At 51.7% G+C, this 13,996-nt stretch overlaps 1 protein-coding gene across 2 annotated transcripts; it reads right to left on the reverse strand.

The window, feature by feature from the left end:
- Nucleotides 1-415: 415 nt before the first annotated feature.
- On the reverse strand, nt 416-12,484 carry Drc11l (dynein regulatory complex subunit 11 like). Of its 2 annotated transcripts, none has more exons than XM_021162842.2 (19): nt 12,428-12,484; nt 11,477-11,804; nt 10,584-10,703; nt 9,621-9,806; nt 9,009-9,080; nt 7,647-7,852; nt 7,168-7,252; nt 6,633-6,767; nt 6,409-6,484; nt 6,010-6,116; nt 5,318-5,401; nt 5,168-5,226; nt 3,985-4,067; nt 3,722-3,829; nt 2,889-3,088; nt 2,517-2,603; nt 2,079-2,256; nt 1,060-1,304; nt 416-596 (listed from the first exon to the last, which is right to left on the reverse strand). In XM_021162842.2, the coding sequence occupies exons 1-19, from the start codon at nt 12,436-12,438 to the stop codon at nt 489-491; spliced, it is 2,478 nt and encodes an 825-aa protein (XP_021018501.1). In that variant the 5' UTR covers nt 12,439-12,484; the 3' UTR covers nt 416-488. The 2 variants fall into 2 exon arrangements, with proteins under 2 accessions (XP_021018501.1, XP_085692245.1); XM_085836119.1 differs by having other exon boundaries at nt 6,642-6,767; nt 12,428-12,464.
- Nucleotides 12,485-13,996: the final 1,512 nt, after the last annotated feature.

Raw genomic sequence — 13,996 nt, forward strand, 5'->3', positions numbered from 1 at the left:
GGGCTACACAGAGAAACCCTGTCTCAAAAAAAAAAAAAAAAAAAAAAAAAAAAAAAAAAAGAAAAAGAAAAAAGGAGTAGACGGAGGCATGGACAGGTTAGAGAGAGAGGGAGTGAATACCTATGGGCTAAAAGCAGGGCCAACTCCCTTTTAGACTTGGTATTTTTCCCTTTGGATGCTCTCCTCTCTGTCCTTCCCTTCCTGTTATCCCCTCTCCCTTAAGTACCTTGAATAAGAGAAGTGCAGAGCCAGTGTGGGGAAAAAAAAAAAAAAAAAAAAAAAAGACAAGATAAAGTCACAGGTGTGGTAGGAAGAGCTCTGGCAGTCAGAGCAGAGGTTGGAGGAGCCAAGGCCCAGAGACAGGAAGCCATGAAGATTGATGACAAGAGAAGAGCCCTCAGGAGCCACCTGGGCCTTTATGTGTCTGTCACACCCTTAACTCTGGAGGCACCTGCCATTCACCACATCACACCCCACAGCAAAGACCATCACTTTTTCTTCTTCTTCTCCTTTGCCAGTCTGGCCTCCTCAGCCTCCAGTTGGTCCTTGGTGAATTTCATATTCTTTTTTCCCAGTGGAGTCTTGAAAAACCATTCCTGGGTTGACAGAGAAGCAGGGATTGGTTCCCTGGATGCAACCCTCCCTAGACTCACAGCCTTCTCCCATCGTTCTCTCAGGCTTGTGGGTGGAGAGGTCCATCATAGCAGGGGCTTTTACTAGTTTCCACCAATTACTTCAGGCCATAGACACCCATTCTTGAGAAGCTTGTCCTCGCCCCTCCAGCCCTACAGGCCTCTGTGACTCCATCTGAGGATGGTGTCCAAAGCAACAGATGTGACAGCAGCCCTCAACAGATGTGCCAGCAACCCGGTTGGCTCTTCCCAGCTTCTTTCTCAGGCTCCTACACCTCTGCCCCTCCCTAGAATTAATTGTTCCTCTCCCAGCTGACACCCAGGTGTCTTTGTCCTGACCCTCTCCTGGCAATGCAGGGAATAGCTAGAATAGCCCCAGACATTTGGAAAGCTGACTCTCCAGGCTGCCATGGCCTAGCAACTTCACCTTAAGGGCTTCTTCCTCCTCCCTGTATACTGGATCCAGCCTTGCCAAGTGCCCCACAAACTCAGAGGCAACCAGTGGCCTCTTGATCAGTTGAAGGAGCCGGCGTTCTGTCAGCACTGACTGGATAGACTGTAGAATATGACTAGGTGTGTAGCCATCAGACACTCTAGCCAGGGCACTAACATCCAGACTCGGGGTCAGCTGTACTCCCGTTCTTTGGCTCTCTATCATTCGTTTCCAGAGCACTGCAAGGAGAGGAAAGAACGGGGCAACAGGTCAGAGAGCAGCAGAAAAGCCAGGCCTACAGCCTCTGCCTTTGTCCAAGCAGCTCTGGACCCATGGAGAGCAACATGTCCCTCCAGGATGGTGTGGGACCTGGTAGGATAGAAATGTTCTTCTGGGGCTGGTGAGATGGCTCAGCAGGTAAAAGCACCCGACTGCTCTTCCGAAGGTCCTGAGTTCAAATCCCAGCAACCACATGGTGGCTCACAACCATCTGTAACGAGATCTGACTCCCTCTTCTGGTTTGGCTGAAGACAGCTACAGTGTACTTACATATAATAAATAAAAACAAAACAAAACACCATGACCAAGGCAATGTATAGGAGGAAGATTTAAAAAAAAAAAAAAAAAGAAAAGAAATGTTCTTCTAGGGCGCCAGGCATGGTGGCACACAGGAGGCAGAGGCAGGCAGATTTCTGAGTTCGAGGCCAGCCTGGTCTACAAAGTGAGTTCCAGGACAGCCAGGGCTATACAGAGAAACCCTGTCTCAAAAAACCGAAAAAAAAAAAAAAGAAAAGAAAAGAAAAAAGAAAGAAAAAGAAATGTTCTTCTAGTTACATGCTCAGTGTCCATTACACTGAGGTCATTTCATTAGCCAGAGACCTGGGCTGCTAACTTAGGGCTTTTCCAGACCTGTCATTTGGTGATGGAAATGAGCCTCAAAGCAAAAGTGGGGGATGGGGAGAGGGCAAAGACTCAAAAGGGTGGTGGTCCCTGGGTTCCATTCCTGGCCTCACCATAGCGAGAAGCATAATCAGGCCGGGGAATGAAGAGGATACGCTCATAGAACCGGCACAGCCCCTTCATCTCAGCCAGCTGTGGGCGCTCCGTGGTCCCAATCAGCATCACTCGGTCACCAGGGCTCAGCTGCTTTGTGGCCCTCATGAGGTCTTTCTTTATTCTTTTTGGGTCCATCTGTTCCAATAACGGAGAGTTGTGGGTTTGGGACACAGTGACAGGGGCTGTGGGACCCCTGTTCTCAGAGCACATGGCCTAGGGCTATGCTGAGCCTGAGTGTCAGTCCTGAGTGGGGCAGCTTTGAGGTAAGGAAAGTAGGTGTGGCAAGAGCAGGGTACTTGGGCTATGTGTCAGTGACTTGAATGACTTGAGCAAGACTTCCAGCCTGGACCCACACTCTGATTGTCCATCCCAGCCCTTCTGCCCACGGTCCTCACCTTCCTTTCTTCCTTTGGGACCTTCTTGTAGAAGGTTTTCTCAGTATTTCCAATCCAGATGACAGAGGGCTGGAGGACCCGGGCCACCTGGATAGGTTAGAGTGTAGATACCAAATGCCAGGCATTCCTGGGCCAAGGGTCACAGCCCCAGCCATGCAGACCATAGACCCCTAGCTTCTACTTGCTTTCTCCTGTCTCCATCTCCTCCCACATTCCCCAACACGGGGGCTTCAAGGGGACGACAGGCTCCCACAGGGGTTACTGGAAAGATTCAGTACAACATAGATCACCCCCAAAGTGTTCAGAAATCCCACCCTGCTGTTGTCTCTATTCTGAGAAATCAACCCATGCTTCAAGATCAAGGCTACAGACCTTAAAGACAATGTGTACCAGTAGCTGTGCTCCGTTCTTTCCTGGGTATTTGCCCATCAGGTTGTCAGGTGACAGGTCAAACAGGTTGGCACCAGTTTCTGTGCACACCGCTTGGACCAACATCTTCTTGCCCATGCCAGAGGGTCCCACCAGGAGAATGGAGCGGACAAGGGGAGCCATGGTATGTATATCATGGGAGCCTGGGAGGAAGTAGAGAGGGCTGGGGCAGGCAATGGACCAAAATTGGGCAGTAGGCTGGAGAAGACCCTGGAAGGTTCTGCCAAGGCCTGGTGCTAAGAAGGTGAGGTGAGGGTCTGGGCTGTGCTACCTTCCCCAATACCTGAGCAGCTTCCCCAGGTCTGCATCAACAGCCTGCTTGGCAACCTCCGTGGTAGGGAACTGTGTGTAAGGGCTAGTGGGAGACATAGCTTTTCCTTCCATACCATACAATTCCACTTTGGTGGGTGGCATTGAAAAGCATGTGACACACTGTTTGCAAGGCTCCAGGTCTCTGTGACACACTGTTTGAAAGGCTCCTGGTCCCTGTGACACACTGTTTGCAAGGCTCCTTGTCCCTGTGACACACTGTTTGCAAAGCTCCTGGTCTCTGGCCTTTAATAAACTTGCAAGAATGGCTCTCTGAGAACAAGACTGACTACAGGATATCAGTTGGGATTGAGCAGGTCATGGGCTCACTCGATCTCTAAGGTGACCCAATTTGAATGTAACTGCAGAAGGATCTGTGAAGGTCCACTAGGCTTGCACACTCTCCAAAGCCATGCTCCCATGGTCCCACCCAGTCCTGGCTTTTCCCACTCCCCTGGAATTCTCACCCAGCCGAAGAACCCCATACAGTGCCATGTTCTGCCGGATATCAAAAAGGGACGGCATGGGCATCTTGTTTGCCAAAGTCAGAGTGGACCCGAGATAGAGGCAATCACCTGTGGGGACCGGGAGGGGACAACTGGTGAGTGACCCTCCTGGGAGTGTCTGTGGGAGAGAGAGATCTGTTGGAAAGGAGGCCTCAGGAAACAGGGCAGGTGTGGAAGGGCAAGGGGTGGCCACACCTAGATTCAGGGACATGGGAGGGGCTCACCAATGTAGTCACTGAGTGTCACTAGTGCAGACTTCTTTATAAGGCCAATAATAACAAGCTCTTCAAACAGTGAGTCCACAGACCTGTGGGAGAGTGGTGTAGAAGGACCCCAGGGATGTTAGTGAGAGGAGACACCGGACAAGGAAGTGGAGATGGGGCTGTGAGAGGGAGAAGAGGTAATAAGGGGTGCCCTGGTAATGTTTTGGGATCAGAAATGTCTCTGGAGAGCCAGAATAAGAAAATGAGGTCCTGTCCACTGTGTCAGGGCATAGATACTCCACAGTGAGTGCACTGTGGAATGTGACAGATGCCAAGGCCCCCTGCAACAATGCCCACCAGACTTTCCCTTCTACCATTTGAAGTCTGAGCTCAGCACAACCCTTTTTTCCCCGTCTCCCAAACAAAGTATAAAGTGTGAGTGTCCTTGTGAGCCGTGGTGCTCCAGCAGTGACATTACTGACGAGAGGGCATCTAGCAGGCCCCCAGTGCCCCTGAGGATTAATACAGGCACAGATGGAAGGTTGGGGGGATAATATATATGATGATTATAAAGCCACTGTGTGTTGTTCTGCTTTGTCAGTGTGTGTGTGATGGATGTAGATGTGTGCACATGTGCACAAGTGCACTGCACGCATGTGAGCATGCGTACTGAAGTCAAAGGTCAGGTTGCATCGCCTTGCTTGATGACTCCTCCTCTACCTTTACCAAGCTAACAGCCCATCAGTTGTGCCTGACCAGACAGCCAGTGAGCTTCCGTGGTCCACTTGGCTGCCCACACACCTCACCCCTGATTCACAAGGGGCAGGCAACTCACCCAGCTTGGTTTGGTTGTTTGGTTTGGTTTTTGGAGACAGGGTTTCTCTGTATAGTCCTGGCTGTCCTGGAACTCACTCTGTAGACCAGGCTGGCCTCGAACTCAGAAATCCGCCTGCCTCTGCCTCCCGAGTGCTGGGACTAAAAGCGTGTGCCACCACGCCCGGCTACTCCACTAGGATCGAAAGGTGTGTGCTACTGCTGCCCAGAGTTATTTTCATTTTTAAAGGCAGAAACTTGATTGACATGGTTAAGGGTTCACAGAGGTAAAGTAACTTCCCTAATGCTATGTAACAACAGAACCAGGGTTTGCAACCTGGCCCCTTTCCACTCACAGCGTAAGGCTTGTGCGGCAGAATCTACTACCTACCGGTCTGGGGTCAGATCTTTTTCCTTCTTCTTCTTTCCACTTTTCTTCCCTCCTTTTTTCTGGTGGGAAATGAGTATTCAGGTAATTGCCATCTGTTCCCAACTCACCCTCCCCAGGTCCCCTCTCCCCCAGCCCGGGCCCCTGATCTGCCTTTGGAGACTTGAGGGGTCTGCTCTCCTCCCTGTCCACAGCCAGACGCAAATTCTTCAGCTCCTGTCTCATTAGCTCATCCACCTGGGTTCACAGCAGGGCAGAATAAGTGAGAGGTGGGAGGGAAGGGGGAGGGGTCTCGGAGGAGGAAGGGGATAGACAGACAGCCACCGAGTCACATGTCAGTCTTTGCTCCACTGATCCTGCCCACACCAGATCTGAATCCATACTTTGCTCTCCATGACGAGGGCAGCCACCCTCACCAGCCAGTAACTTTGGATGGAGTCCACAAAATAGTCAGAAATCTTCCCCTTAAAAATCTCTGTGACCTAGGCAGCCAAAGGCTTTCTATGGGCTGCTGGAAGCCAGGTCCCCACCAAGGATGGGTCTGAAGGATGACATATTCTTATCAGCAGACAGCCCCAGTCATGAGGAAGACACACTCAGCACTGTGCCCAGTCTGACTATAGCTCTGAGTCCCTCCCCTTGCCTTCACATCCTTATTGATCCCTGAGGGTAAAAGAGGACAACTGGAGAAGCTAGGGACAGTGTGGTGATGGGGTGGCAGGTAGAACCTGGTCTGAGATGCCAGGGTGGGAACTGGGGATGGGTGGGAGGGCTCTGAAGTGGTGAGGCTTTCCAGTGGTGGGCAGAGGGTGTGAGAGAGCAGCCTCAGGCTGTGTTGTGCCTACCTGTACCCGGATCTCCATCTCCACTTGCTTTCTTTTCTCCTCCCGGAGGGTCTCAGAGTCAAAGTTCTGGCTGGGATGCTTGTTGTCATACCGGCTCTTCCACATACCTAACCACATAAGAAAAGGCAACACACACATACACACACACACACAGAGTTCCCTAGCTAGCCTCCTTATCCTTGCTAGCTGCCCAGCCCTGCTTCTACCCTAGGCTTAACTGCTTGACTCAAGACTTCTGAAGACAGCAAGTGATGTTCCCACCCACCAACTGTCACATACTTCTTTAACCTCTTCCCTCTCCTCTCCATGTCACTCCTGTAGCAGATACCTGCTTTGTCCACGACCTAGGACCCGAGACACTGCACCCAGGTGCAACACATCCCAGCCTTCCATTCTTACTTGTGTATTCCTCATGCCCAGCATTAATCACAGGGATAGATTTGGATGGCAGCACTTTGAACATCACTTCTGGCTCCTAGAATGGAAAGGAGAACAACTTTGCCTCCTCGCTGTGTCTGTAGGAGACAGATTCTCCCTTGGAGATTCTCCCTTGGAGCTGTCTACAGCGATGCCACAGGCTTTCCCTCCCCACCCACAAGCTCCTCTGCTGGGAGCTAGCTAACCTTCTTGACCTTTTCTTCCTTGACTTTCTTTTTCCTCTTCTCCTTTTTTTCCTTCTCTTTCTCCTTATTCTTCTCTTTCTTCTCTTGGTCCTTCTTTCTACTCTCCTGGGCTTGTGCTTCCAGTTCTAGTCTCACCTGGATCCAATAACAAGCAGCGTTCTGGAGACTGGGGGATTTCACAGAAGGGAATGAACCCAGCTGCGTGGGCCTGGTCTCACAGCCTTGGCAAACTGCCAAGGTAGAGATGGCCGAGTGTGCCAAGATGGCACGGGGCGGGGGGTGTCAAGCAAGAGACGGGTGCTAGGAAGAGGCGATATCATCAAAACCACTGCTCACTCATCCTCAATGGTCTTCCCAGACCATTCCCTCTTCAGGGCCATGAGTGCCTTCAGCCCCGTCCAGTCTGTTTAGACACATGTCTTTCCTCTGGCCACAGCGCTCTCTAGTGAGGCTGGCTCTCCCAGTCCCCTCTATTCTCAGCTCACATCACTATTGTCTGTAACCACAGGCTGGGCCTGTCCCCACTCAAGAGTACCTGCTCTGGAGTCTTGTCTGCAAAGATCAGGTAGGATCCACCTGAAGCCTCATCTGGATAATCAGGGAACCGACCAGTAAGGGCACTGAGTGGATACAATACAGTTAGCGATGGTGGAGGGGTGGGCAGATGACTGACTGCTGATAGATGAATAGGAGAATAGGCACAGAGATGGGGTGGTTGGAGAGAGGAAAGGAAGAATAGATGGATGAAAGAGAGATGGGGGATGACAGAAAGAACAGGTGGTGAGAATGCTATGGGATCATTTGAGACACTCTTCCTGATTTCTCCTGGTACCTTCTCTTCTCTCAGGGAAATGGGAAACCACGTGTGGAGATGGCCCGTACAGCAGGGCTTGAGGTCTAGGCCGAGAGTATGAGGAGAAGGTGAGGGTTGATAGAGAAGGGACAGTCTCACGAGGGAACAGGTTGGGGAATGAGGTATAGAAGGTTGGGTCAGCTGTGGCAGTGGACACTGACTGGCATTCAATAAACCATTGTCGTATTTGATCCTTCATCCTCTCCTTCATGTCGGGTCCCTCGGTCTCTGTGAGAGACTCGTAGGTCTTCCCTATGGCTTCCTGGAATTCCTCTTCCTTTTCCACCTGCCGCATTCTCCGTGACTCCTCCCCTAGGAAGGCCTGGTTAAGGGTATTCAGGCGTGCTGTCTGGTTGGGCGAGGGGAGCTAGGGGAAGTAGAGAGTGGCCAAGATTTTACAAGGAATGGTTCAGCCCCCATGTTTAGACACACACACCTGCCTCCATTCAGTTCCCACCCACCCCTACCCACCCCCCATGCTCATGTCTCATGCACATGCCCTCATGGAACAACGGGCATGCCTGCATCAGGAGAAATTGTGTTTGGAGCCGAAATTTGTCTGTGTAAATTACCCTGGTAATGAGTTTGCGAGATGCATCCGGGCTGTACTCCCCTCCCTGGCAGCCCTCCCCCGTGCGCCTGGGGCCCCAGCCCCCACGCATGCCCCGCCCGCCGGCCGAGTTGGCAGCCGCTCTCACAGCCACTTTCCCGCCTCATTGGCTCCCAAATGTATTTTAAATATCACTCTGCGCAGAGACAATTACTGAAAACGCTGAGCTCACACTGTTGATGGGCCCGAGCGGCCAGGCTCATTCCTCACCCACTGCTCCTGCCCCCACCCCTCCTCTTCCTCCTGGGGTTCCTGTTCTACAGCCTCCTAGAAAGTCTTTGACCTCTACTCCTACACAGAAGCCCCTAGTAGTCATCCCGCCTGCACCTCAAAAAAGCCTCCCTTTTAGTCCTTCTGGCCTTAGCCTTGCCCCACCCTCCTGGCCAGCCAGGTCTCCAAAGGATCCATCCAGGGCAAAGCTCCTTTTCCCAGAGTCTGACCCAGAGTGCAACATACAAGGGTCTCAGTCCCTCCCCATGACACACCTCCTGTGTGGTCACTCTCAGCAGTCCAGAGCAGCTCATCTGGGCTCCCAGAGCAAATCAGGGAGCCTGTAGCCTTAGAAGTCCTGGTTTAAGGGAACATTCCTTCCCCAACATGGCTTCCAAGGTTTTCCTGAGAGGGGTTCTATGGAATGCTCCTGCTGGACCCACCCCTGCAGCCTCTTTTTACAGCTGGGGCAGGGATGCCCTGTACCTTCACTTTCCTGTCCCTACCCCCACATTTGATATCCTATGGTATGCTTTAGAGTGGGGAGGGGTGGGAAAACCCAGTGAGTTCCCTGTCTTTATGTTTCTTTCTCCCCCAGGGTCTCCTGCCTTGCTTCAATGGAGGGGTGTAGACCCTGGGGCAAGGTTACAGGGGCAAAGCTGATGAGGGAGGCAATGACCTGGCCAGGCCAGGGAGGACTCACCATGCCAATGAACTCCATCTCCACCCGTCGATCCTGCTCAATGCGTTTTCTCTGGAGGTAACCTTTCCACACCTGGGGTCGGGGGCACATGCCACTTAGATACTTTCCAGGCCTTGTGACTGCAGGCCTAGAGGGGAGCAGCAGGAGTGATTGCTGCTGGCTGGTGTCTCCTAAGGCATTGGCACAGGAAGTTAGGGTGGGACTGGAGGAGGAGGATGCTGGATGCCCTAGAACTGGAGTTTTGATGGTTTTGAGTGGCCACGTGGGAGCTAAGACCCAAACTCAGAGCCTCTGCAAGAACAGCCAGTGGTCTTAACCTCCAGACGCCTCTCCAGCCCCTCCCAGTAGTTTTGACCTTAAGAAACTGGGCTAGAGATGAGACACAACCTCTTTAAGGACCTAGGTTAGAGAGTGTGCTTTCCCGGGTGCCAGGCACATCCATCCTGAGACAGATTATTGCCTTGGGCTTATTGACAGATTAATGTCCAGGGTTTAGCATCAGGCTGTAGGACCAGAGACCTGAGACATTTTTACTCCTGGGATTAATCACTGTGCCCAGCTCTTACTAAGAGAGATGATCTACCCTGGCCTTTTTCTGCCACTCACGGTTACCTTCTGTATGACAATGGCTCCCTGGTCCCGGCTGAATTTCTGCTGCCCATTCTCCCAAATCCTCCGATCCCGTTCCTCCTCTTTCCTGATTTCTCGCATGAAGGTGGCTCGTAGTCGGCCTTGCCTGGCCCGCTCAGCACTTTGCACCAGAATCAGAGCCGCAGTCCGGCTCATTCCTCGAAGATTCTGGTCACAACAGGGACAGAAAGAACAGTAAGCTGGGAGGGAGTGCTTGCACCCAGGGTGGGCTGCTGGGAGATCAGTTAAAATGAGGTGATGGGGCCACAGTCCTAGGTGCTTGAGACTTGTCCTGCAAAGTGTCGGACAGAGGGTTCCAGAGTATACAGAAGCAGTCTTGGAGAGGCTGTGGACTGCCTCTGAAGTGGGTATAGGGTAGGACAGGGCCTGTTTGTGCTGAGAAAAGATGTAGGAGGAGTCTGAGTGTCCCCAGTTACAGGAAACCCTCTGGCAGGCATGAAAATGCGCTAAAGAGACACCTGTGTCCCTCTCTTTAGCTGTGAGGTGATTGAGACAATGAACCTCAAGGAACTGGAATTTCCCCCCCAGCAATATCATGGTAGGAAAAGGAGCCTGGTGCCAGCCAGGAGGTAAGCTTGTCTCCCAGAAAGATGCTTAGAGTTGAACCATTGTCAGACTACCTCATAGGAAAGTTGGAGCCCACACAATGATGATGATGATGATGATGATGGGTGGGACTTTGAGGGCTACTTAGTTCTGCTATTTCTGGTCCTCTACTTAAACCTAAACCCAACATCATGACCCTGGAGGTGAACTTGAAATCTCTTTTTCATTCTTCCGAATGTGGCCGCATTGAATATGGCTTTTCCTGCTTTTCACCACTGATTTGTTTGACAAGTGATTTGAGGGTACATAAGTGAACCTACCTGCCTTGTTAAGACTTTCAGGACTCAGGTTCTGAGCCAATGACTCTAGCAACATTACCTCCTGAGAAACCAGTGGCTCCAGTCTGCTCAGGATATCAGCCAGCATCTGCTGACGTGCCTTCATGGCGCTGGACTGCTCCAGCTGAAAATATTTGGGGATGGGAACCTCCAGGTCTGCCTTTAGCACAATATTGGGGGGGGGGAGAAGGAGGGTCAGAAATTAGAAACCCAGGCATTCTGACCCATCGTCTGGGCTTCCAGACACTTCTACTTCCCTCCCACCTAAAAACCTGGAGTGGGAAATGTGTGGATTCTGGCTTAGGACCCAAGAGTCACCCCTGTCTTGTTCTGCCACACATCTGGCTGAGATTAATTCTGAGAATGCCAAACCCAGCTGTTCCTCAGGACCCACAGGAAAGCATGACAGTGCCTTTATTATCTGGCCTGCAACGGAGCCTGTCATCTTCCCTCCCCCACCCCCAAGTCTACTGGAAGCTGGCGGAGGAAACCTTGAGACTCCTTTGGCTATGGAGTAAGAACCAAATCCTAGCCTTGATGGGTCAGGGCTGGAGACTGCCTAGTGTATGCCAAGCCTCTAGAACTTGGCGATGCTCACAGATCTCCTGGGGATATTTTGAGAAACACATGCAGATTTAGTGGGTCTGAGATAACATTCTGCATTTCCAACAAGCTCTTAGCTGATGGCCAGGGACCATACTTTGAGAAGCAAGCCTCCAGAGGACTCTCCTCACCCACCCTCTGTGGCTTCCTGGTCTTCTCAGACACAGTGTAGGAGGCCAACTCTCTCCAAAGCACCCAAGTTCCTGAGAGTCTAAATTCCAAGTCCCATCACCTTGTCCCCTAATAGAACTGCCTCAGGCCATGATCCACCCAATCCCAACCCATGACTCCACAAGGGGCCCAACTCTCACCCTGCCTCATCTCACCCACCGGGGTCAGCTTGAGATCCTGCAGTACTCGGTCCAGGCAGTGGGTCTCGCACAGGTCAACGCGCACTAGCTCGTCCTTGAGCTCTAGCACGCGTCCCGCCACACCGTCCAGAAGGCGCCGCAGCAACCGACGCTTCTGTGGCTGTACCATCTGGTCATAGGCCAGGTTGAAGCGGCGCAGCAGCCCCAGGTAGTACAGGTAAAGCACGGAGATCCTGTACTGGAAGCTCTGCCGCTCCCGGCTGGGCACAGGTTCGAGCACAGATGGCTCTTTTTCCAGCACCTCTTCGAGAGTCACGTGGGAGGCCTCCCAGAGGCGTTGGTAAGTTCTAAAGGAAAAAAAAAAAAAAAAGAAAGAAAAGGTGCTAGTTGTGTGCCACACCATCACAACTTAGAGGGAACAGTGGGCACAGGGGACCGAGTTGCTGCCTTTGGAGGACTGTGAACTTGGGGTTCCAGGCTCATCATGGTATCAAAGTGGACTTCAGTGAAATGAGGGGCTGCAGAAGGAGTGAGCACAGGTCTGGCTTGGAGGTCTACAGTAAGGGGTTTGAGGCCTTTGATGGATCAGAAAGGATAGTGAGGACCTGGCTCAGGCTTGAGAGTCTGGGAAGGCAGTAGCTTCAGCCTGGGCATCCTTGTGAAGATTAGAGTCTAGAGACCTTTGTAAGTAAGGGTCCCCATCTGCTATATGGTAATGGTCTGGAGTAGTAGGTAAGGGGTGGGAAGAGAAATGGCATTAGTTCCCCCGGAGTTTTGGAGCTGGAACAGTCCAGGAAAAGTCTGCAGACTTCTGAAACCCTGGGACTGAAAGCCAGTCCCAGGAGGTAGAACCAGGGGTCATGCGAATGCCCAAACCCACACAGGGCCTGCCAGCACCCAGCTCCCCTCTGCTCAGGTCTCTTGGGTCCAGTAAGGTATTTGTTCTGTGCTTTTCAAGCCCTCAACTCACCCCTCAGACATGGTGCCTTCACCTCTCAATGCCTGTTGAAGAGTTGGTGGAACCCCCAGAAGTTAAGCAAGGGGCGGAACAGTTTGGTTTGAAGAATTCCAACCCATTGTGCCTATGTTCTTAAACTGAGGGGTGGGGCTGGGAGTTCAAGGTTGGGGACACTTTTCTAGGCAGACATCCCTGAGGCTGCACACTCAAAGTCCACAGGCAATAGCTATAGGAATGTTAGGGCAAGCCGGGTGTGGTGGCACACGACTTTAATCCCAGCACTCGGGAGGCAGAGGCAGGCAGATTTCTAAGTTCGAGGCCAGCCTGGTCTACAGAGTGAGTTCCAGGACAGTCAAGGCTACACAGAGAAACCGTGTCTCAAAGAAAAAAAAGGGGGGGGGATGTCAAGGGTCAGGGCAGAGTGCGAGACAACTCTGGCCACTATTCTTGTGCCTATCGATAAAGTAATAAAGTAACACTCCCACGACCGAAGCAATTTATAGAAGAGTTTAGTTTGGCTTATGGTTCCAGAGTGCTAGAGTCCATAATGGTATGTCATGGGACTTACCATGCTGCAGGCAGTCATGGCAACTGGAGCCAGAAGCTGAGAGTTCACACCTTCAACTTCAAACACAAAGCAGAGAGAGTGAACTACAGATCCAGCGCAAGGCTTCCAGCTCTCAAACCCCATTGGGATACTTCTCTAGCCAGGCCCTGCCTCCTAAGCCTCCCTAAACAGCACCACTAAGGACCGAATATTCCAATGTGGTAGATTAAAGGAGACATCACATTCCCCACAACCACTATCACACTATGAGCACTGTCCTCTCCTGTGCTCTGCAGCTTTTACTCCTTTGTGTGGGGGTGGGGGATAAAGTATTGGGAATAGACTGAGAGTCTGGTACATAAGCACACATTCTAGCCCTGAGTCCCCGACTCCATGTATGACCCACCTCAGAAGTCTGGATGGTAGGAGCAGGTAAAGAAAGGTACTGGACTGTGGTCAGAAAGCCCTGAATTCTCACTTCCCCTGATTTTGTTGAGGAGCAGGGGTGGGGGTGGGGGACACTTTTTGGCTCAGTTTTAAGCAAGGGCAAGAAAAAAGGGAGGAATAGATTGAGGAAGAGAGTAAGGAAGAAGGAAGGCAGGAAGAGGGAAGACCAAGGAGAAGGGACAAGTCTGGTTGCTATTCTTGTACCTATCGATAAAGTAACACTCCCATGACAGAAGCAATTTACAGAAGAGTTTATAGCAGAAGGACATAAAGAGTCCCATACTTGCGGTGGACAACTGCAGGATGTTGTTTAGGTGGAGGCTCCAGTCAGGGCTGAGGTGTGCTTGCTCCGTACTCCTCTTGTCTCCCAGGTGCTGCCGATTCATGAGTCACACCTTCAGCATCAAAGTATCAAATCAAGGGGTGATGTGGGGCTGAGGCTCAGGCCAGATCTCCAGCCTGTGCCTTCTGTCTGCTGGGATTACAGATGTGAGCCACCACCACTCCTCTTTCCATGTCTTGAAGAATAGTAGATTTGCAGACTGAGGCTGTAGTGGAGTGCTTGCCTAGCATGCACAAAAGTCCTA

Source organism: Mus caroli, unplaced genomic scaffold (genome assembly GCF_978045245.1).
Source record: "Mus caroli unplaced genomic scaffold, Mus_caroli_1 scaffold_4, whole genome shotgun sequence".
NCBI lineage: Eukaryota > Metazoa > Chordata > Mammalia > Rodentia > Muridae > Mus > Mus caroli.

What these genes read in the sequence shown, in the direction of transcription:
- Drc11l (XM_021162842.2), bottom strand. An exon ending in AGGAAGAAAAGGTCAAGAAG is followed by an intron (nt 6,485 to 6,632) that starts GTTAGCTAGCTC and finishes TTTCCATTCTAG; the next exon opens with GAGCCAGAAGTGATGTTCAA. An exon ending in GTATGGGGTTCTTCGGCTGG is followed by an intron (nt 3,089 to 3,721) that starts GTGAGAATTCCA and finishes ACTTCCTCCCAG; the next exon opens with GCTCCCATGATATACATACC.